This window comes from Lissotriton helveticus, chromosome 6 (genome assembly GCF_964261635.1).
Source record: "Lissotriton helveticus chromosome 6, aLisHel1.1, whole genome shotgun sequence".
In the NCBI taxonomy this organism is placed as follows: domain Eukaryota; kingdom Metazoa; phylum Chordata; class Amphibia; order Caudata; family Salamandridae; genus Lissotriton; species Lissotriton helveticus.
The window spans coordinates 1,954,218,987-1,954,243,268 of NC_136067.1; the positions used below are offsets into that span (position 1 = coordinate 1,954,218,987).

The window sequence follows — 24,282 nt, forward strand, 5'->3', positions numbered from 1 at the left end:
TTTGAACCTGCTGTGTTACTGAAGAGAAAGGAACTATTTAAGGCAGAATATATATGTACAATGTGCACACGTTTTGTGCAGTCACTCAAAGAGAAGGGAGCCAATGGATAAAGTGGGCTGACCTCTATTCAATGCTGTTTGCTTTAGTGGAGCAAACCAAAAATTGATTGTGCAGGTTACAGTGTCAGAGTGTGGACACAATGTGGACGTCACAGGCTCAGAGTAATAGATGACGCCAACTAATCAAAGGCACCTCTTTGGAGTCAAATCAAGTCAAGTAAAAAAAAAAGTTTATTTAGACCATTGATCTATAAACCAGAGTTCCTCATATAAAATCTACATCTCACAACTTCATATTTTTAACAGTTAAAAAGTCATATTGTCCTAAAAACTACATTTATAACACTTTAAAATCAGGAATTAATTTGGATTATGGAGCTACTAGGTACTTTTAAGCCTCTAGCCTTTCAGGGAACTTATACACACCCTGCATATATTTCCCGACAGCTATAGCGATATCTAAATTTTCCATATCGACTAGTAGCTCCCGTGCTTGTGAACGCTCCTTAACATCATATTTTAAAAATATCGGGCGCAGGAACTGTTTACGTAAATTTAAAAATATATAACAATTCAATAAAAAGTGCAAAATATTACATTTCAATTCTAATTTACAAACACATTTGCCATCCGGATGCGTTAAGGCAGCTTTTATTGCACTATTTGCGAATATCGGGTTAATACCTATTCTTAGCTTAAAAACTTCTATTCTTAGCCAACGGTTCGGTAGCAAATATATATAAGGAAAGCTTACATCTTTCTCCCAGCCTGAGCACATAAATTTTACAGAGTCTTTCTTTTTCAAATACTCTTGGTCTGTTACCCTTGAAATGTCTTTACCCTGCACTTTGAGTACACTCTTTATTACATTAATTTGGAGTGTCCTATGGTCAATGTTCACATTTAGGTGGTCACAGATGGCCAGGAGTTTACTTCTCGTTTCCTTGGCCCATTTTAACTCACTGGTCTGAATTTCTTTCATGCACCATTGCGACACCTTTGTAACTTCCCCCTGCCCCAACCGATTCCAGAATCTGAGGAGGTTCTGCTGCACCTGCACATTCCATGCGGTTAGGCCTAATTCTAGTCTGACTGCCTGGATCATTACCGACCCAGGAAGAGACAGTAGGGATTTTAAACATTTCCCCTCCTCTTTGTCCCAGGAGCTTTTACCGTCAATGCAGAGTATTTCCGCCCCATATTGGAGTTGCGGGGGAATCATGGCCTTAAAAGCTGTCAATAGAGGTTTGTGGGACATATCGCCATAACTATGGTTACATCTTTTCAGCCCACATACCGCTAAGTGTGCTTTCAATTTCTGTGCTTCCAAATGTGTGCCCCACTGCAGGGTCCTTGTAAACCATATTCCGAGGTATTTGTATTTGCTTACAGTATCCAGTTTGGTTTGGCCCAAGTACCAAATAAACTTCGTCCTCTTCTTCCCAAAACACAAAAATGTTGTTTTGTCCATATTTACTGTAAGTCGTTTTGCGGTGCAATAATCATTGAATACATTTAGCTTCCTCCGAAGCCCCACCTCTGTTTGATCCATTATTACAAGGTCACCAGCATACATCAGGCGTGACAGGTGCCTACCATTTATTTTTGGGCTTGCACCTCTGGCTGTGCCCAAGAGAAGTGGCAAGTCTGCTAAATATATGGCAAAGAGCAGCGGGGCCAGGACGCAGCCTTGCCTCAACCCGTTGTTTATCCTCTTTGGAGATAAATTTAGTATGATTTTGGCCAGACCTAAAAATACTTTACTGCAGTTCATCTGTCAGAAGACTTCAAGTACAGAAGTATGGTTCCATCTTAACTTCCATGCACATATCCTTGTAATCTGTTTAGGTACCACCCTGTTAATCTTTTCATAATACAAATGAACGGGTTGGCTGCTGCTGGATTATTCTGCAAAGGAGGATTATTAGTAATCAGAAGACATTTTTTAATAGCATTTTTATTTTTCTCGATGCCCAGTTTGGCCTTACTTTGGGCGTCCTCTTGTCCAAGTCCATTATCACCAAATAATCCCTGCCTCATACGTAGGATTCTAATTAGAATCAGCTTTTTGCTAGTGACAATTGGTAACTGGTTAATTTGGCAGTGCAGCTTCACCCGCAATGGGTTGGGATGACCCACTTTTTGTACCAATGAAGCCCTCTGTATCCATCCCCTTCACCAGCAGTGCATATTGTTGATCTAAATGAGGAGGGGATTGGACCCTCCTGCACTTGGACTGACAAATACTTTCTTTGTGTCCAGGGAATGAATGCAGGATGCTAATAAGAACCGTTAAAGGCTGGCAGATGGACAGCACAGAGCTCAGGCAGGCACATGGGCAAATGGACAGGACAGATCTCATCAAGCAGGTGGACAGGATAGTGCTAAGGCAGACAGATGGACAGGACAGAGCTAAGGAAGGCACATGGACAGGACAGAACTCAAGCAGGCACATGGACAGGACAAAGCATGGGCAAACAGAACTAAGACAGGCAGATGGAGAAAACAGAGTTTAGGTAGTCAGATGGACAGGACAGGGCTCAGGAAGGCAATTGGACAGGACAGAGGGACAGGACAAAGCTCGGGCAGACAGGGCTCAGGCAGGCAGATGGCCAGGACAGAGCTCAGGCAGGAAGATGGACAGGACAGAGCTCGGGCAGACAGAGCTCAGGCAGGCAGATGGCCAGGACAGAGCTCAGGCAGGCAGATGGACAGGACAGAGCTCAGGCAGAAAGATGGACAGGACAGAGCTCAGGCAAGCAGATGGACAGGGCACAGCTCAGGTAGACTGAGCTCAGATGGACGCAGACAGAAAGATGGGCAGGACAGAGCTCGTACAGGCAGATGGACAGAGCAGAACTCAGGCAGACTGATGGACAGGACAGCATGTTCACCACTATGGAGGTGCAGGGTGGGGGATTAAGACATCACAGCTGGTCTTTATCTCCGGAAACCCATAATGCTTTGCACATGGAAAGGATTAGATAACTGGTAACCACGGTGCACTCTTTCAAAATCTTCATTGATAATCAAAAACCGTGCGCCCACACAACACAAACCCAAGGGCTGACTCTGAGCGTGGATGGCTAGAAAAAAAAGTATAATTTAGAACGGTTAGGAGTCAGATTTAGAATCGATAATTTAATAAAGCTATGACGGATTCTTTAGAATATGAACCAAACAAAATGAAAACTCTAAGGTGAAAACACTCGCCTGCGGAGGGCAATATTGAAATCTGATGTGTACTGAGACGTTAGACAGTAACCTTGGACTAGTGCTGAACCGACCCAGCTGTAAGGTTTGTTGGTGGAGGGCCCTAGGCCCGCATGTTAGGCGCAGCAATGACCTGACACAGACACCAGATCAGGGTAGTGGGAATGGCCTCGAGCACGTGCGCTCGGCCCCCATTTATTGACAGCGTCATGTGACACCATGACGTCTGTGGTGGGTGGGTGTAAAGTAAGCTACATCACACTGGAACACTAGAACGTGTCCATGCTAGGACACTACATCCCTCCCATTTTTTAATTGCAAGGACCCACATTCAGAAATCAACCTGTGGGGAAAATAACATGTATCAGGGTGTAGTCAAGTGTTCAGCTTCCGCAGTGTCTTTCGATCCGCCGCTGCTTGGAATCACAGATGATGTTCAATCTGTTGCGGGGAACATCAGTTCACAGTGGCACCGGTTTATGGTGCTCGATGGAAACAGTCTGTTGACGACTCTGCAACCAAATTGTCCTCACAGTCCTTCTTTTGCTCACTTCCATGGCGACGGGTGCAGTTAGAGTTCTTGTGGTTCGCCGGGGAATGATGCACGATTTCCGGCCTTGGCCTTAGCTTTATTTGTAGTCTGTGTCCTACTTGGCAAAAGGCAGATCCGTTGCAAGGCATCCCTCTCACTAGGATGACCCCTCTCGTCGGTGTTCCCCTGCCACGGGATATCCTTGAGGTCCTCTTCTCGGATTCGCGCTGGGCTGGATGTGTCCACATCAGTTGTTCCTGCGCCGCCGTCAGTGGGGGTATGGAAGAGACGATGTGTCTCACCTCAGATTCCGCAGCCTCGTCCCAAGGTAGCTGTTGGTTTCTGTCTTTGCTTGCGATGTCTTCGCCCTCCCCGGACCTTTCGGATGGGCGTCGGAGGACCGTCTCTCGTCGCGGGGACTGCGTCCCGGAGGCCTCTGCCCCTGGGTCACCACGGCTGGCATGTGTCCAGTGTCCGTGTGACCCCAAAGGTGGATGTCACTAACGGTCTCGCTTGCTCCTCTCCGCAGATCCTGGGTGTGCGGAAACATCGTCTGTCAGCTGGTCTTCTTTGCCACTGGTGTTCTTCCGGCCTCGTGTTCCTCGCACCGTTGTCCTGGCACTTGTCGCCTTCCTTCTCTTCGGGAGCGTGAGTGGTCTTCCTGCACTCCTCTCTCTTTCCTTAGTTGGTTCACCGTGGGGACGTTGCTTCGCACTGACTTCTCCTTCTACTCTTAATTGTGGCAACAGGCCACATGGATATGCTTCCTTCCTTTTCACGGTGGCAAACGTGCCACTCAGATTTCTCCTTTTCTTCCTTCCTTTTCACGGTGGCAAACGTGCCACTCAGATCTCTCCTTTTCTTCCTTCCTTTTCACGGTGGCAAACGTGCCACTCAGATCTCTCCTTTTCTTCCTTCCTTTTCGCAGTGGCAAACGTGCCACTCAGATCTCTCCTTTTCTTCCTTCCTTTTCACGGTGGCAAACGTGCCACTCAGATCTCTCCTTTTCTTCCTTCCTTTTCGCAGTGGCAAACGTGCCACTCAGATCTCTCCTTTTCTTCCTTCCTTTTCGCAGTGGCAAACGTGCCACTCAGATCTCTCCTTTTCTTCCTTCTGCATCGCGACATCACTTGGACCAATCTTGTGTCTTCTCTTCTGACCTGGGTCCCCCATGCAGTGCGCGCACTCTGCATGTGCACCCCTGGTCTTGTCCTCGTCGGGGACACTTTCTCCTTCTTCCTCAGCAGCCAGAGTTGGTGTCGCGAACCTTCTTTTCTTGATGCTTTCTTTTCTTGATGGTTGTTGGTGACGTTCGGGGGTCCATGTTTGTAGACCTGTTCATGGTTGAACGTCGTGGACCGGTTGGTGGTCCACTTCTGCCGATGCCTGGCAGGTTGCTTTCGGTCGTCCTGTCGGACTTTGCGCTACAACAGTTCCTGGGGGACCCGTTGTGGGTCAGCACTTGATTGGCGATCATTCTGGGGATCGGCTCCGGGGAGGCGCCATGGATCTGTCGCGGGTTGGCACTTGATGGGCGATCGTTCGCGAAGATTGTTCTGCGCGATGGCGCTGCATGCATTCTTCTTTCTGCTGGCGGTGGCTGTGCGTCGCCACGTGGCGCGTTGTTTGCACACTTACTGTTCAGGGTTCTGGGACGCCTGTTGCAGGACGTTGGGTACTTGCTGCTTTGGTTGTCGTCAGGTACTTGATGCTTTGGACCGTTGGCGGGAGTAGTTGATGCTGCGGTGAGCGCCTGTGGCCACAAGGCGTCGCTGCTCTCTCCGTCCTTTGATCGCGGCAGTCGTTTCCCTGGACGTTCTTTTAGTGCTTGGCGGTCGTTTCCTCCAGACGTCAGTGCTTGGATGCTTTGTGAGGCATTGGTGCCTTTTTCCCACGTCGCGTTGGAAGTGGCAGCCGCCGACTCCTTGCTGGTGTGTGTGGGTGTCACTGGCGCTGTTGCGCAGTTGCTTGCTGCATGAGGTTGGATGCTTTCTTGCTGCGGGAGTTTAGACGCTTTCGCTGTCACTTGCGCTGTGGAGAACTTGCTTGCTGCGTGAGTTTTTCTGGCGTTTTGCAATGCTTGTTTTAGTTCTTGTGGAGGTAGGTGCACTTTTGCATTTGGCCACTGGGTGGCAGTGTTGCTGGATTTGTTAGCAGCCTGTCTTGTCTTCCCCTGATGTGCACTCTATGGTCACAGTGCACAGGGGGCTGGAGCTGCTGCTGCTGGGAGCTGGTGAGTCTCTTTTGTTTTTCACTTTTGGGGGCAGAAAGGCACAGGCGCCTCACAGTTGGTTGATTGCTGCAGAGGGGCACATGTTCAGGTTCTTGCCGGGTGCACCGGCACTTTCACCTTTTGAGAGATGTGGCACATAGGAGTGTCTGTGCGTGGCAGCCAGTGTCCCTAGGCACAGTTAGGGTTGCTTTCAGCAGTGCTGGCCGCTTATAGGCGTTTTGTTCCTTTCCTGGATGTTGGCGGCGCTGGCCGCGTGCAGACGCTTCTCCTGCTTTCCCCTCCCCGCTCGCTGCAGCCTCGGCAGTCCTCGCGAGGGGGGGGGGGGTGTGTGTGATGAGGCTTCCTCAGGCGGGGAGCGTGTCGCTCCGGTCACTCCTCCCTGGGGCAGGGACGCTCGAGGCAGGCCGCGGGTAGGCTCCGCCGGCTCTGCCTATGTAACGGTTACTAGTTCTCCGGCAGGCTTCACTTTCCCCCGGTCTCCCGCCGCAGCAGCTTCACCGTGCTCACGCTGCGCGGCGGAGACCTGCCATGCTTCTCGCAGGCCGCGGGTAGGCTCCGCTGGCTCTGCAGTGTCTTTACACGCTGGGGCTGCCACCGGCAGGTCGCGGGTGGGCTCCGCTGGCTCTGCTGAGTCTTCCTTCGCTGGGGCTACCGGCGGGCCGCGGGTGGGCTCCGCTGGCCCGGATGACGTGGCGAGGGGGGTCGGGAGGCGGTTAGCTACTCCGCTCCCTCCCCCTCGTAGTCTTTGGTGATTGCGGGTCCGGCCGCACTAATTTCCACGCGGTCTTCAGTCACTGTGCCCCTGCCGCTTCCAAGCACACACGCGGCGGGGGCGGGGGACGACTCGGGCAGGCCGCGGGTAGGCTCCGCTGGCGCTGCTTTTTGATCACCACAGTTTATGGCGGGCACTTCGCCCGTGGGGCTCACCTTCGGCCGGCGGGCCAGATGCTCCGTCGCGGTCGCGGCGGGTGGGCTCCGCCCGGCCCGTGCACCTCTCCGGTGGGGGTCTTCAGCCTCGTGGCCGTCGCAGGTGGGCTCTGGGCGGTCCGCTGTTGCTTGGTGGCACTCGGTGGTGGCGGTCGACGCGGGTGGGCTCTGGTCGGCTTGCTGTGTGGCGCCGACGTGCCTACCGGCTTCACGGCGCGTTGCGCCTCGCCACAGGGGATGCCCTCTAGGCGGGCAGCTCTCTTCCCCTTTTCCTTCTTGATTAGCCGAGGGTAGTGGCACGCATGGGCTGTACTACCGGCCTCGTCGCCATTGTAAGGTTTGTTGGTGGAGGGCCCTGATGTGCAGCAGTAAAACGAATTTATAACGTCCTTTCATTTCTTATCACTGAAAGTGAAACACCAATAGATAAAGTATGTCTTGAGTGCGTGTGAAAGATCAAACTAGTGCCGAGCTCACTGTCTGAAGCTTCCTGGCGCTGTTGACGACCACAGATAGGTTCACTCTTAAAGTCTCCTTTGCAACTCAGGCGCCTAGAAGCCTAAATCACGTACAAGCCACGGTGCGAGCACTGACAGTGGAACACTGAAAAATAACGCATGCTGCTTGTCACTGCTGTTAAAAAACATGAGCTCAGAACAAAACAAGACAAAAAAAAACATTTAACCACAGTGGAAAACACCGACATCGAGCTGCTGGCTGCGGGCAGAGGGGCCAATGACCGTACCTGGAGCAGAGCCGCTCGTGGCACGTGGGCGAGGAGAACGGACCCATTACTTTCACTTGCAGAAGTGACTGAACGCAAAATCCGAGCACTAAATAAAGCACGGCTTTAGTGCATGGAAGGAAACTGAGAACTGCTGGCCATGCCTTGACAGGGAAAAGAGAGTTTATCACATCAGCCCTGAGACTGAAGTGCTCATGGCCTCTTTTAGGCACTTCTGAGCGCTAGGAGTTGTTAAAAGTGCCTCACATTGCAGCATGGCACACGTGTGCATTTTTGGAATTTCATTACAGGTGATTCTGTAGTTTTCTTAGCAGTTCAGTGTACTTGCTGCTTCTACCAAGACAATACACCGAGTAGTAAGAAAAACTGTTATTTACTTCAATGCAAACAAGCATTGGCAGAGCCAATAGGTATGGAAAATGTGCTGGTACATAGAAATTTGTCCATAGCTTTGTTTGCACGTTTCAGCTCATTATTGCCAGGCCTATCAGATTTTCATTTGAAAACATAAGAGGAAAAATAATAGATAGAAGTCAGATGGGGAAAACAATGGCAAAATTAATTTCGGGGGAAAAAAGCAACAGGTAATAACCATAAATGGAAAATGAATAGGCACATAGGCTAAAGGAAAATGGGGAAACAGAGAGGAAATATATACACCTTTCTTGGCTGTAAGAAATGGGCTTATTGGTTGGAGGGGGTGGGAGATGCACTCAGGCAACACCCGCAGTCCTTGTAAGGGTGCACTACAAATGTCACTGAATTAACCTGTGCTTAACCCTCTGGTAACTTAGCACAAAAACATTCAGGTTTAACTTAGTTGCAAAGTGTAAAGTATTTATGTAACATACAAACAGTAATAAAGTGAAAACACAACACAAGAAAACGCTCAAAACAATTAAGAAAAATATGAAACATTTTAATAAATAAAATGAGACAACAAAAATAAAAATACAATCAGTAGAACCAGAAATATTGAATTTTAAAGCTTTGGGTAAGTATAGCTCCTAAAAGTACAAAACGTCATTTGCTGTCATCTGGTTGTGCTAGAATGGGGGAAAGTCACAAGTTCAGCCCGACGGTGATGGAGTGTAAACTGGATACATGGACCAGGTTAGTTAGGTAGCGAAAAAGTTATCTTCTAAAAGTCCAGCGTGGAGAGTTGGTAGAGGAGACTGCAAGGAGCAGGGAAAGCGTTGCGGATGGTCATTGCTGTAGCATTAAGAGCAGATCGGGTGGCGCGGGCTGTCATCACTGTAAAGGAATGAACCAGTAAGGCGTCGCGGACGGTCTTTTTTGGAGCTTTGCTGTAGTGCAAAAAGCACATTATGCGTTGCCAGTCATCACTGGGGGTTGCCGCAGTGCAAAGAGTCAAGTTTGCCAGAGTATTGCATTGGTGGTTGTAGCCGGTGGCAGAATCATGGCGCAAACAGGCCCGTTTGTGAAATGAAGAACCCAAAACTTCAAGATTTCTTCTTTCTTCACAGGAGGAGATTAACTGATGCCAGCCAAGGGTCCAGGACCTGGGGAGTCAACTCTTGAGGATCAGGAACTCATTCCAGCAGAGGTCAGCAGGGCCCAGGCAGGTCCAGTTGCAGGCCCAATGCAGCAGGTCAGAGGGATAGTTGCAAGGAGGCCTCTAAAGCATGTTGTGCCCCTGTAGCTCACAACATGATGTCAGTCAACTGACCCTTGGAGTCACTCAGGTAGCCCGGAATGATTGGAATAGGTTCAGTCTTCCTTTTCAGAGAGCAGGCTAGGCCTCAAGCAGCAGAGCAGTCTTCTGGGGAACAAGGCAAACTTCAAGCAGCAGGGCAGTCCTCTGGTAGCAGCAGGACAGTGCTCTGAGGAACAATGAAGGCCTCAAGCAGCAGGGGAGACCTCTGGGGAACAAAGCAGTCCTTCTTCTGTCATGTCCACAGGTCCAGCAGTGTACTCAAGAGTAGTTATGAGCGTCCCATACGCATATATTATGTTAGCCTTGGAAGTACGGAAATTTCCTATGTTACCTCCACATCTGGTTCTGGAAAGTTCTTCCCTTCCCCTGTCAAGGCTCCAAGAACCAAGGCTCCAAGAAGTCTGGGGTGACAAAAGACTAGTGTCAGGTCCCTTTGTGTGTGTGATAATGTCAGCCTTTTGAAGTGTAAGTGGGGCAGGAAACATCTCAGCCCCCAGTCATCCAGGCAGGATAGCCCATCCTGCCAACGAGTTCCCTTTCGTCTTACTCTTTAGGAGGAATACACAAAACCCAACAGCGAAACAATTCACAATTATGTGGGCCAGGACACTGGCAGCAGACACCAAATGGTTAGGATAAAAAATGCTAACTTTCCAAACGTGGCATGTTCAAAATTTGGACTTAAAATCCAATTTTACTCTTAAAGAGAATTTCGAATTATAATTCGTGTTCAACCTTGACATCTCTGTCTGATCCCAATCAAACTTTAACACTTATTAAATGTAACAAGGTAACCAATTGTTATCCAATGGGAGCGATAGGCCCTACCGTAGTGAAAAACAAAAGTAGGAGTTTTTCACTACCAGGCCATGTAAAACAAAAACACATATCCTACTTTTTTTACGCTGCCCAATGAGCTGTTGAGGGCCCACCTTAGGTGTGACTGATATGTATTAAAAAGGAAGATTTAGGCCATGGCAAATATGTTATTTTGCCTGGCCGAATTAGCAGTTTAAAACTGCAGTACAGGCTGAAATGGCAGGCCTGAAACACGCTTTAACCCATTCGATGCTGGTGACGGAACCGTTCCGTCATCAGTCACGGCTGAGCTGTGCTGATGACGGAACGGTTCCGTCACGACCGCGCCCTGTTCTGGAATGTCCAGCACAGGGGCGGAATCGGCACCGCACGGATGCGGTTAAAGGGCTACTGTAGTGGGTGGTACTATTAGTGCTGCCCTCTAGAAGCATTTAATTTACAAACTTTGTGTATATGTAGTAATTGCTAGGGACTTGTAAGTAAATTAAATGTGTAAATCTGGAGTAGTCCAATTTTACTTTGTTTTGGGGAAAGAACACAAGCACTTTGGCACTGGTTAGAGTGCACAAAGTCCTATGCCAACAAAAACGAATTTCAGACAACACTGGGTGAAAGCAAAACGTTGGAGGGAGGATGTCAGGTCAAACAGTGGATAAAACATTAACTAAATCTGCTGCAGTGAAAAAAAACCAATAGTAATAAAACAGCCTCTCCCGCGTTGCAATGCAAGCACTGCATAGGTTTTGGAAAGATACAACAAACAACGAATTGCTGGCGGTGAGGGGAGAATGCTCATCGAAACAGAGCCAAATAGGCCAGTATAAAACATTGATAACAACAGGTCAAATGCAAATATAGTCAAGTACAACAGGTAACAGACAGCTTTGCCGCCAAGGCAGCCCTCCAAGGGCAAGGCCAAGGCGTTATCATTGTAAGTGTAAGTATACAGGGCTGCAGCAGCTACAACAGTGATCAGGTAACCAGATCTTTGTGACAGTCTGGAGTGCTTATCTCAGGTGCAATGAAGTGAAAGCAGGCAAGGCGCTTCCTGGCCTGCGACCAGGGCTACGGTTACCTCCTGTTGTACCGTCCTTCCTGGAACAGCCATGATGTGTGCTAAGTAGAAAGCAAATACTGTGGCTAAACAACCGTTCAGGAAGTGTTATTTTAGAAAACACACTATAATTCACAAGTGAACTCTCCAAATGTGTAGATTTGGAGTGAGAAATGGGAGATCGTTTAATTTTCCAATGAAATGCACTGAGTCGACGGCCATTTTATAGCGCGAGAGTTCAAAGTATTTGTTGCTTTGACAAGATCCCCCAGCTTACTTCCAGCCTGTGGGAGGAGCTTCGCAGAAGGAAAGTAGCGTACAATAAAACTAAGATGGCTGCCATCAGGTCAGGTTACTGAACTGAATGACTGCACTGGTAAATGTAAATTGATACTTGTATAGCGCACTACTCACCCGCAAGGGTCTCAAGGCGCTTGTACGAATACCGCTGTGGAACCCATCCTGGCTTTCCCTGTGAAGTGTCCACTCCTGGGCACCCCCAAGGTGGAGGTCAGGCATCCTTAGCGTTGTGGGGGCCGTTGTGGAGATTAAGCAAGCTATTGCCCAGAGTTGCAGAGTGGGACTCCATGATTGGAATAGGCACCGAGGCGAGAATTATCAGGTCCGTGGAATTTTTTTTGAGCCCAAGACCCGCCGAGGGAATTGAACCCTGGTCCCGGGCTAGACCTCTGCATCAGGGTCTGCCGCTCTAACCATTGAGCCACACTTCTCCACTGGTGGTGAGCTCGCCATGTTGGGAGGCACAGATGCAATGCAGCGTTGGAATATACGGTCCTTGCTGCCATACACTGGGAGGCACTTTCTTCCTCTCCCCATTAAATGCACCCCCACACAAAAAGTGGTTCCCTAAACAATTAAAAACCCATCTGTTTAAAGAATAAATTCTGCCTCCTTTTCTTTTGGAGTGCGCTACCTTAGCGCCGGGACACTAGTAGCAGTGCACTTTACAAGTCACGAAATTCATTCATTCAATTATTTGATTTTCCCACAGAAAACTGGGCCTCTGCTGCTCCCGCTTCCCTATAGACCACTTTACCTTCCTCTTCCTCATTCCTCATACAAAACCATATCTTGGTTACTTCTCACTTCACAGCAGACCATTTGAACACGGCTGCTCCCTATATCAGCATCACAGACCACTTCACTTCCGCAGGTACCCTTTCCATGACAGACCACTTCCCTACCGCTGGTATGAAGCCAAGTCCTGTGCACACATATAGGGATAGGGGTTCAAGTGTACCAAGTACATTTTAAATAAATGTCAAAAATTCTTCGTCGCCGAAAATTATAGAGGTCGACATCAGTTGTATCATAAACAAGGATTTTTTTTATGTCAATCCAGATCAATACAGAAAGAACAAACCAGCCGACACGTGTTACGTCACAACGTGGTACAGTTGTGATTCTTCAGAGCTGTATGTTTGGCAAAAAGGGTCATAATAATCGCAATACCGGTGATAATTCCGACCCGGTAGCGACACAGGTTAATTAAAAGTAAAACTTCCCATCACAGACCACTTCACTGCTACTGGTACCCTTTCCACTACAGACCACTTCAGCGCTACTGGTACACTTTTCACTACAGACCACTTCACTGCTACTGGTACTCTTTCCATCACAAACCACTGCACTGCTGCTGGTACTCTTTCCATCACAGACCACTTCACTGCTACTAGTACCCTTTCCATCACAGACCACTTCACCTCCGCTGGTACCCTTTCCATCACAGAGCACTTCACCTCCGCTGGTACCCTTTCCATCACAGAGCACTTCACTTCTACTGCTACCTATTCTAACACACACCACTTTACCACTGATGGTACTGATTGCTCCCTGCTCCATCACAGACCAATTTACATCTCCCTGTTTCCAATATGCTGCTTCACCCCGACTGGTGGGGCTCCAGCAGAGATCACTTCACTTTGGCAGCTGCCCCAGGCTGGTAGAAGGGGAGGGCAGATGAGGCTACCTCCCCTAGGTCCCACTCAGATCAGGTCTCTGCACTGGTACTGCAAAAAGTGTTTATATATTTCAAAAGCAGGCTTAGCCCAGAGGCACTTTAAAAGAAGATGTATCCTCCCACTCTGCACTATTGGTGTTCTCTGAATGCTAAAGGTGAGCCTGCTCTTGGTTGCAAACATCTATCATGAATGTATCCATTAATTGTGGGGGTTTTTTTAACAGAAAGCGTTTCCATGTGCCCCCTTTCCTAAGTGCAGCGGGTCAATGAATTATTATATATATACACATATATATATATTTTTTCATTTGTACCTATTTGTATTGCTCAAAGAATGCTGCTGGAATTTTTCTTGAACCCAGGGCAATCAGGAATTACTTGTCTCACTTGTGACAGTGAGAGCCTTTCCCCTCTGGGGTCTGGGGGCTTCAGTTCACAGCTGGAGCCAGAGCTGAGCATCAGGTACAGCCCTGAGGGACTGACCCACAGGGTAGCAGGGGCCAGCAGCACAGGGCTTGCTCAGGGGTGTGGTATAATGGAAAGACTCGGAACTCCGTCCAGAAAATAACAGCACTTAATAAACCATTGGACAGTCAGAGCTTTTATTGGAAAGGAAAAGGGACTCCAAAAAAGGTCAATTTCCTATCTCTTCCTTGTGATGCCTCTTGGAGTACTGAGTCGAGGGCTAGGAAAGGAAGTGTCAGTCAGGGGCCTGAAGAGCAGGCCCGAGGAGCACTGCTGTACTTGGCGACCCGGACTGATGTCCATGCTTGCAAATGGCGCCCACACTGGGGTGGGCAGAGGCAAGTTCAGCATTCACATCCACTCTGCACGAGGTTTAACTGGGTATGGCTGCCACAAATCAACCCAGAAGGATATCCCAAGGCAGCAAGGACCGGTTCACAAAGGGCAGAGTGGGAATGTGCCCTCCCACATGCTCGGAGTAGCTTTTATGGGATCCACCAACATCCCAGGAGTACTGAGGAAACCTACGACAATCGGACATTTCTGGTACTCCGATGTGCAAAATGTTCTCATTTTTAGTTTCCAAGAAGTGAAAAACACTGACCGAGTGAATAATGCGCTCACCTCCACGCACGTTTTGTTTCTTTGTGGTCCCTCCCCAACCCTCCAGAATACCGAATGAATGAATGAATTTTATTTTTGCATAATTACTGAAAATCTTTGCAAAATTGCAGCGCATTATCCAGAAATACAATAAAATACGTATCTCACGACATTATAAAACATTTGTCTAAACAGGTATACAAATTTAAGACTATCGTTTGGTCATTAGTACAAGACCATATCTAAAATGTGGCCTTGTTCTTATATTCAATGTTTGTTGTTTTCCAGTTTTTTTTATTTAATATTAAATATTAGCAAAGGTCGTATTCCCTAGGTTTTCATACAAAATTAATTTTTAAGAATATCGCAGTGCACTCCTGCACCCCTGATTCTGTGTGTTAGCGTCCAGAATCGACTCTATCACATCCATGAGGTGTATAAAGTTTTTCATGAACTTTCTCCACACCAAAATTACAAAAAAATCCTGTAATGCTCCCAGACTCTGAAAGTAGGTCTCGTGGGTTCTCAGACCCCTGGGGGCTCAGTCTTTCTCACACAGTCCAGAAAGCAGCTAAACACCCAGCGTTGCATTTTTTTGACGACTGCCTACTTTATTCTGCGATCACTGCCTCGGGCCACCATGGACCACTGGCCACACGGTAGTGGCGACATTAGACCATTCTGTAGCTTAACAACTTCTGCCCCTGGTCAATGGAAGACCCTCCTCCGAGACCAGAATCATGCCCTGGTGATTCTAGAATGTCTTTTACGTACAGTGCCACTTAAGAGAGGCCTGCAGTTTAAAACTATCCCAAATAAATCAAATTACAAAATCTAAGTTGCCTGGAGTGCACTCTAGGTAAAGCCATCGACAAGGAGTAGCTCCAAGGAAGAATCACATATTTGTACAAAAATAATGATGTTTTTTTTCCAGACTGGGTTTATTACAGATCTGCAGTTATGTATATGTTTATGCCATGGCGCGCCTCGCGACAACAGTCCCTGGGGCTTACAGGACCGTAAGTACAGGTGAAAGTGCACGCAGGCACCTACCCTGGCATCAGTCAGCAAAAGAGGGGGAGATCAAAACACAGACGACAGACTCAGCAGGATACACATCTGTTCCAGTCCCTAAACTCTTACATCTCTTCAGCGTTCCAGGATATTGGCTTATGTATAAAAATATTAAAATTGAAGAATAATAGGTACAAGTAAGGCCACATTTGATCACATCCATGCAGGGAAAGTGTAAAAAAACACCACAAAAGAAGAGTGACCATTAGAGAAGGGTTTCCGTGGAAACGCCAGCTCTGATGCCCGCCGCTCCTACTTACTTGGCAGACAGGGTGTTGATGGAGCCGGTGACGAGCATCAGCCCGGCCAGGAAGAGCTGGTATGACGTCCAGGCCATGGCTCTGGGTATTGGGGTGCCTCAGTGGTGCCCCCTGTGCAGCAGCTGCCCCGTGCACCCCTCTCCTCGGGCACCGCCTGGCACGCGCAGACATATAGTGTTGTTCTCGCACGAGCCTTCGGCGGACTGGTACAGTGCACTGCACAGGCTGTTATTAATGCACAGAGTACAGTTTCCTGTGCAGCGCAGCACTGTCTGGCGTCACGTGACCGCCGAGTCAGCTGAGCCCCCGTCACACCGGGAGCATCAGGCGAGAACGTCAAAGCTGGCCCCCGGCCAAGATTGAGCAAGGAGGGGAGCACGCAGCCTGCCTCCCACGCAGGGCCCGGCCATGCCCCGCACTGGAGAGGGGGCACGGCGGTGCCAACCGTGGGAAGAGGTGCGGCCCAGCCCTCCCCGCGCTGCAGAGCGGGGCTCAGACAGCCCTGGGCTGGGGGAGGGCGGACGGTCAAGTTCAAGCGCACAGACAGCCGCCAGCGCCCGGACCTGGCCTTGAACTGTTGCTGACAGGAAGCGGCAGCGCGCGGCTCCCAGCACCGGGCAGAAGCGACACTCGTGCGGTCTACACTATCGTGCACTGTCATCAAACATTTCACACAGCTGCCGTTCAGTTTTTAAATGGCAGTGACCTAGTACAATATATTCCGTGACCGCTTTTTTGTGTACGTGTGTGTGTGCATTTATTTATGTCTTTTTTTCATTTCTTTATGCGTGCGCATGTGTTTTTTATTTATGTAGCTATATGAATGTATGTCTGCATTTCCGCATTGGTTTATGTATGTGTGTATGTATATATACATTTTTTATTCACGTATGTGTATGTATGTTCGTCTATATGTATAAATGTATGTGTGAATGTATTGTTAGTTTAGTTTAGGCATATATGTGTATGTATGTCTATATTTATTTATGTTTTATTTAAGTGTGTAAGTATTTCTGTAATTTTTAATTATGTATGTCTTCATTTATGTATTTGTTTATTTATGTGTCTACATATTTATGTATTTTTTATTTATGTTTGTATTTACTGTTTTTTACTGTTTTTATACACCAACAATATAGCCAATAGATATAGCATTTAATAAAAATACACACATATATATTCATATATTTTTTTGTTTGTTTATTTATTTATTTACTTTAGTTTTATATACCGTGAGTTAGACCCAAGGGCATCACAGCGCTTTTCAAGAGTTACACATAGATCGATTACAGGAGCTATCATCATAGGATAGGGCTTTACGAGAGTTACATGCGCATTGTTTACATCAGTTACAGTAGTCATAGCAGAACTGGGAGAGAAAAGTCACACAATATAGCACAACAAGCAGGTACAAAGGCCTCCTTTAACCCCTTCGCTGCGGGGGTTATTCCCCAGCTGCGCTGGGGGCAGGGGGGCGTGCACAGCGCCCCCATGCTCATGACGAGCTGAGCTCGTCATGAGGCACGGCGCTCCTGTGCTCATGACGAGCTCAGCTTGTCACAGGTGTATTACCTCCCATGGAACGCTCAGCACAGGAGGGGAATTCTCCCCGCACCTGAGCGTTCCACGGCTCATGACGAGCTGAGCTCGTCATGAGCACCGGAGCGCTGTGGCTCATGACGAGCTCAGCTCGTCATGAGCCTCGAAGTGGTAAAGAGACCAAGCAAGAGATTTCTACTGGAAGTGAGTTCCACAATTTGGGCGCAGCAGTGGAAAAGGCTCTGCCACCCAATTTAACCCTCTTAAATCTTGGAATAATAAGCACATTTTTGTCCGCAGATCATAGGGATCTTGTGGGAGCATAATGCTGGACAATTGCCTTGATGCCCTCAGAGAAAGAATCATAAAATGCTTCATGTGTCAAACATAAGACCTTAAAAATGATCCTACAGTCCATCGGAAGCTAGTGCAGAAGCTTAATCGAGGCCGAGACTGAATGATGTCTAGGGAGGTTCAATACCAGTCTGGCTGCAACATTCTGCACCATCTGTAGGCGGTGGATAAGACCTTTATGAATGCCCAGATAAAGGGCATTACAATACTCCAATCTGGACGTTACTAAGGCCAGAACAGCCTGTTTACGTGCTTCAGGAGAAAGATAATGAGAGATCTTTCTAAGGATTCTAATGATGCCGAAACAGGTGGAGACAGTCCTATTCACCTGGAGATCCAGTGAAAGGGCATTGTCCACGTTGACCCCTAAGTTCTTCCCATGAGAAACTGGGCAGGGGCATGCTCCCAGCGATGCTGGCCACCAGTCACTAGACCAGATGTCCTGACTGCTCCCAAAAATCAAGACCTCGGTCTTCTCTCCATTCAGCTTCAAAAAGTTTTCCACCATCCAACAGGAAACTGCCTCCATACAATTCCTGAAATTGAGGGCAGAGTCTTTTACAGATTGCGTTATGGAGACCATTATTTGGGTGTCGTCTGCATAGGTCAACACCTCCAACCCAAATTATCTTACCAATTTTGCTAGCAGGGCCATATTGATATTAAAGAACAATACATGTGCAGGCGTTGTTGATATATATATATATACATATATCGTTGCCAGTAGGTAGTTATAGTTAGGACCTTGTTTCTATTCAAAAAGCGTTTTTTCGGGAGGAGCCAAGCTGGCGAGCGTAATGGTCGCCTTTTAGCTCGGTTCCCGCAGCCCTCCGGCCTGATTGCCTATCCTGTCTACTATCCTGTCCGGAGACGACACATTATCGGGGAATTGGAAACAGAACACCTTGTTTGTACTTACCATTTGGGCCTGTGATTTCAACATGCAGCGGCTCCGAAGTTGTGCCCTCCGCAAGATCGGGGCCTCCGTGGAACCTAGACCGGGACCTAGCCGGTGGGATCCGACGGCTCTCGGCCCCGGCCGAGAGCGTGAACCAATGATGAGAGCCGTTGTGCGAAAATCCAGGCGATCCTGATCCGGGCCTGCCCTGGTGACCGTGCGGCTGATGTGGGTGAGGTGCACCGGGGACTGATTCTGTGAAGGGGTCCTCCCCCCGCCGCTGCTTTGTCCGGCGGCCCTGTTCCTCTGCGCCCGGACTCTGCTTGCTGGGGACGCCGGTTCTGGTGTAGGCGGGGACTTGTATTGGGCGGACATCCTTTCGGCACCAGGGCTGCCATTGCTGGGACCCCCGGAGCTCTGAAAGTCCTACATTTTTTAACTGTTTTTCCGGGGGTCGTGGAGGGCGGCGACTGGGCTGACTTCACGAAATGGCGGCCGACCCTCTGAAACAAGAATCGCCCTGTGGCGGCGTGCTTGGGTTGCCTAATTACGCGGGGGTCTGGTCTGGTGAGCGTGAGCTTACGGTCATAGATATCCTGGAAGCTCTGAGATCCCTGCGCGCATCCCTGGCCCCCGATGTCCCTGTGGGTCCGCCACGATCTGCCGCCATTTTGGGCAGCCGTTTCTCCTTGCCGCCCTCTTGTTTCAGTGACTCCATTGCCTCGCCCCCCTTGATTGCTGCAAGTGTTGCGGCCGCTGATCGAAGATCGTTTTGTGTGCCGGTGACTTTGGAGCTCCCTGTTTTTCGAGGTTCTGACCCCGGGGACTTGGACATTGTGCCGCGGCCCTGTCCGGCATGGATGCCTGGAACTATTGGTGGACTGCCGCCTGCACCTGCTCCGATGGCTTTGCCTGTGTCTATCATAGAGACCCCCTCGCCCTCCCCAGCGGCGAAACTGAACTCCTGTTTTTCATCATCCGTGCTGTGATTGCTGATGCATCTAAACTCTCTGTTTGGACTTCTGCTCCCTTGCGGACCGATTTACCCCCCATGTTGTTATGGTAGTCACCATTTTTTTCGACTGTATGCTGGTCTTGTATTTAGTATCTCATTTTACACTGTCATGTGATGGGTGGGATTTGTGGTTCGGAAGGGATGGGGGTGATATGCACGACTCTTGGTTGATTCTTGGTATACGACTTAGTGGCGCAGTTGTTTGTACCCGTGGAGCGGTGGGAGGTCCCCTTCTCTGTACGTTTTATGGCGCTTGATGGGGTGTCGTCCTGGTCTGTTTTTTGCTGTGATTGTCTGGTTGGGCGGAGGGCGGCGGCCGACCATATTGATTGCTGTTCTTATGCTCCTCCCTCCTGTTTTCTTATTTCCGTTTCTGTTTCTTTTTTGTCTCGTTCTTCTCTCCTTCCTTCTCGCTATATTTCGGGTTCTGGTTTAGGGCGACAGGCACGCTGTCTGAAGGGTAGGCCATAGCCTTCTACAGGGGTGCAGGGTGGGGTGGGTGGGTTGGGTTCTATTTGTTGTTTGTTTTATGGTTCTATGGCCCTTTTGTATCTCCTTTTCGTAAAGCCGCGTCTGTCCCGGCCTCCCGTGGTGTGTTCGGGGTGGGGTGTGTGGCGTCGTTAACCCTCCTCTTATGGTTCGGTTGCTTTTCTTCTCGATCGCTGTACCCTCACTGGTGCTGATACTCCTGTTGTCTCCTGTATTCCCGCCACGGGACGCCTGTGTCGACGTGTCTTCTTTCTTTCGTTTTTATATTTCATTTCTTTTTTCCTTCTCTCATTGCTCCACCATGTCCTCCTCCCCTCCCCCTCCTTCCCCCCCTCTTCCCCCTCTTTTCCTCGTCCCCGCCCCCCTCCCTCCTTTTTCCTAGAGGTCACTATGACGGGCTAGTTTTGATGTGCTGTTTCTCCGATCCCTCTGTTCTGGCTTAGCTGTGGTTTGGGTGGTGGGCATGTGACGATGATAATGCTCAGGTGTCGTTTATGTCTCAATTATCCTGATCTTCTTGCGTGCATTGTGTTGTCTCTCCTGTACTGCGGCCCCTTACCCCCTTATTGACGCTGAGGCTGGTTCTGGGACATCGGACGTCTCTATACTGAAAGTGAGCCTGTCGTACGCCTTATCCCCATATTATAAAATTAACCTTTTTTTGCTCCTGTGTTTTGGCCCTCTGGTTCCTAAGTCTCTTCTCCCCTTTTTACGATTGTACTGCCTCTGCTTCTTGCTGATTGATTCTGTAATGTTTGCCTTGGAACCTCTGATTGCTTTACACATTGCGGCCGGCCGGTTTGGTTGTAGGCCTAGAATTGTATATCCTTTTGATGCCAATAAAGGTTTAAAAAAAAAAAATAAGCGTTTTTTCGTTTACCAATATCTTTGGCGTGGTTTGACGACCCTTCGCAAAATTTTCAAAACAAATGGTTCACTCTGGTCAGGTCCTGTCTGGAAAGTTTGGGGGTGATTCGTCAAGCGGGGCCGAGAAAAAAGGGGTTCCCAAAACGTGTTTTCCCCATGTTAATTTCCATGGGAAATGTTGGAACAGGCTGCAGCCCGAACTGCTGAACGGAATTACACCAAATTTGTCAAAAAGGTAGCTCTTGGTTCAGAAAGCACCCTTTTTTCTAAATGGTGTAAGTCCGTTCAGTAGTTGCTGAGAAATAAAAAAAATAAAAATGTATATCTCTGAGCACCGAGGAGGATCCGCAAACCCTCCCGGGCATGAGCTTCATTCTGATTGGCTGCCAACACTCCAAACCAGAATGCGTTGGCAGCCATCTTGTGACAGGAAAACAGTTAAAAAAATGTAAAAAAACAAGAAAAGGGGCCAGAGTAGAAACATCCTGACCCCCCAGGCCTGCTCAGGGGTCCCAAAGGGACCCCCAGGCCCAAAAAAAGCAACTAAAAACAAATAATTTTGGCCGAATTCGTCCTGGGTGCGCAAATCCGGCCCAAAAAAAAAACGAAGCGCGGACTCCCGTGCTTTGTTTTCTATCAGCCCCCGGGTGAGCCAGGTCCCGGAGGCAATGCCTAATTAATGAGCAGGCCCCGGGGACTGACACCTCCCCAGGGTGTATTTAATTGTATGTGGGGGGCACGCGACCCGCAGCCCCGGGGACAGCCACCTCCCTGGGGCTTTGTTTTAAAAAATGCGTGGGGGGCTCCTGCCCCCCCACGGTGCCCCGGGGACCGCCACCTCCCTGGGGCATTCCTAATTAAGTGCTGGGTGGCCTTGCGGGCCCCCCCAAGCCCCAGGGACCGCCACCTCCCCGTAGCATTCCTAATTAAGTGCAGGCCCTCGCAGGGCCCCCCAGGACCTGGGGACCACCACCTCCTCAGGGCTTACTTCATTAATGAGGGGTGCCTCGCGGCCCCCCCCAAGCACTGGGGACCAACACCTCCCGGGGGCCTTGTACTTGAAGGGAGGGGGGCCGCGCTCCCCCTACTGGAGCCCCCAATGGCCCTGGGGACCGCCACCCTCCAGTGCTAGCTCCTGCAATGTCCTGGGATGCCCACCCCCGGGACATTGCTGTTTGGTATGGCAGGGTGGGAGCACGGCTCCTGCCCTGTCATAGCAAACTCTGCATTGCTTCCTTGAAGCGAGAGCAGGAAACTTGCTCTCGCTTCAATGAAGCAAAGCAGAATTGCTTTTGGGCAAGGGGAGCTGTATGTTAACAGCTCCCCTTGCCCAAAAGCAATGCTGGCTCCTGCAGAAGGTGTGGGGGCTGGCAGGGACTGTGGGTGCTTTGGGGCTCCCCCCCACGGTCCCCAACATGAGGCCAGGCCTGGGGGATGGGATCTTGGGGCCAGAAGTGGCCCGGGAGGGGGGCCAAACTCCCTTCTAATTAATTTATTATTTTTTTTTAATGGAAGGCCGGCCCCGGGGATGGGGTCCCAGGGGCCATAATTGGCCTTAGGAGGGGGCCACGCGCTCCCCTTCTCAAAACAAAAACCAGGCTGGGCATGCCCTGGGTGATGGGGTCCACGAGACCAGAAGTGGCCAAGGGAAGGGAGGCCACGCGGCCCACCCTCCCGTACTATTTTATTTAAAAAAAACAAAAAGAACGAGACAATGCCCCGGGGGACGGGTCCCGGGCCATTATAGGCCTCAGGAGGGGGGCTGCGCGGCCTCCCTCCAAAATAAAAAAATAAAAAGTGCTGGCCAGTCCCCGGGGGATGGTCTCCCAGGGGCCAAGGGAAGGGGGGCCACGCGGCCCCCTTCCCGTTTTTTGTTTAAAATAAATGCTCGGTCCCTGGGGGATGGGGTCCCCAGGGCTCACAAAATACTAAAAGAAGGGGGGCCACACAGCCCCCTTTCTAAAAATGTTTTTTTTTAAAGAAAAGCCGACATCTCGTCGGAGGCCCGCCCCCTCCCTGCACCACTCTGCAAATGCGCCCCTTAGCACATTCTAAGTTGGGGAATTAGGTCCCCTTCAATACTGATGGTCCCTGGGGGCCAACTAGCACACCAGGTACCTCCAGTAAGTGTCACACAGCTGGATTGCAGAGAGGTCGTCCGAGGCCACGCCCCTTTTTACACCACTCTGCAAACACGTCTCTTGGCTCACTGCTGGTGGGGGATGTGGTCCTCTTGTGTCCTGAGGACCTCAGGACACAAGTGGACATCATCCCCCAAACAGCAGTGCGCCAGGCGGTGTATTTGCAGAGTGGTATAAAAAGGGGGCATGGCCTCGGACCACTCTCAGCAATCCAGGTGTGTGGGACTTACTGGTGATACCTTGGGGTGCTAGTTGGCACCCCAGGACCCTCAGGAAGCAAGGGGACTTCATCCCCCAACAAAGAGCGCACCAGGATGTGTGTTTGCAGAGTGGTGGAGAAAGGGGGCGTGGCCTGTTAACGATGTCCTGAACATTGATTGGCAATCTCAGACAAAGATTGATAAGGAAAATTGGCTTTGCGAGGTCAGTTTCAGGTGAAGAGGTCAGTTTCTTACAGTTCATTCCAGAGTCAGAAAGAAACCTAGTTAATGTATACATGGACTCAGAAGGCCAGGCCACTTGTTCGCCGGGCCTCTTTCACAGGCCTACGTGAGGGCAACACAAAATGGAGTCAGGCTCGAGAATTACAGAACCTCAGTTGCTCCTTTTGCCATTACGTAGGCAATAACCTAAGACTCATGTTAATCTGAATCTAGGTCTATATCGATATTTATTAGGTCGTCAAGGTGTTGCTGTAACATCATCTTATTATTCTCTACTTCTCTCGGGACAGGTCTCCGAACACATATAGTAGCACAAAGACTCACTTGTGGTGGACCATTTTTGGATGCTAGAGGCGGAGCCCCTTCCTCTTCCATGGCAATTCAGTCAAATGAGAACTTAATTAACATTTACTTTATACAATTGCACTGGAACCGCTTGTGCAACTGTGCCCAAAGTCCGTTCAAAGCCTCTCTGGCAGGCTTCTATCGTCCATCAAATCTGCTTCCATGTCTTCTTCCGCATTGGGCCTCTCGATTCAGGCCTCTTCATGAAAATAGTACTCCTTAGTTGGAGTGCCCTCCTGGCAAACACCCACAGCTCACTCGAAAGTCTCAATGTCTCAAGGCAGTGCACCACTGTCTCTCCTCTGCGGCAGACAGTACAAATAATGTGCTCTTCATTGGTCATGGGCACAGATCATCTCGTGCAGACCCGGGTCTACATTCTCAGGCTCCAACACTCATTATTCAGTGTCAGAGGACGCTCAGGCTGCTCTTTCATGGGCACCATAATGTAGTGCCTTTTGTCAATCTTAAATCCTCCGGTGCACTGCCCTTGTAGTGTAGTTCCTATTATCCCAATAGGCTCTGCGCATTGGAATAATATCTTCAA

General features: G+C 49.4%; 1 protein-coding gene across 1 annotated transcript in view; it reads right to left on the bottom strand.

Annotated features, from left to right (window-relative positions):
• SLC35F6 (solute carrier family 35 member F6) overlaps nt 1-16,208 on the bottom strand; it is a 94,030-nt gene extending 77,822 nt beyond the window's left edge. Inside the window, exon 1 of the mRNA XM_078649968.1 lies at nt 15,645-16,208. Within this exon, the coding sequence (XP_078506094.1) occupies nt 15,645-15,721 (77 nt within the window). The 5' untranslated portion in view covers nt 15,722-16,208. The remainder of the gene's footprint in view (nt 1-15,644) is intronic.
• Nucleotides 16,209-24,282: the final 8,074 nt, after the last annotated feature.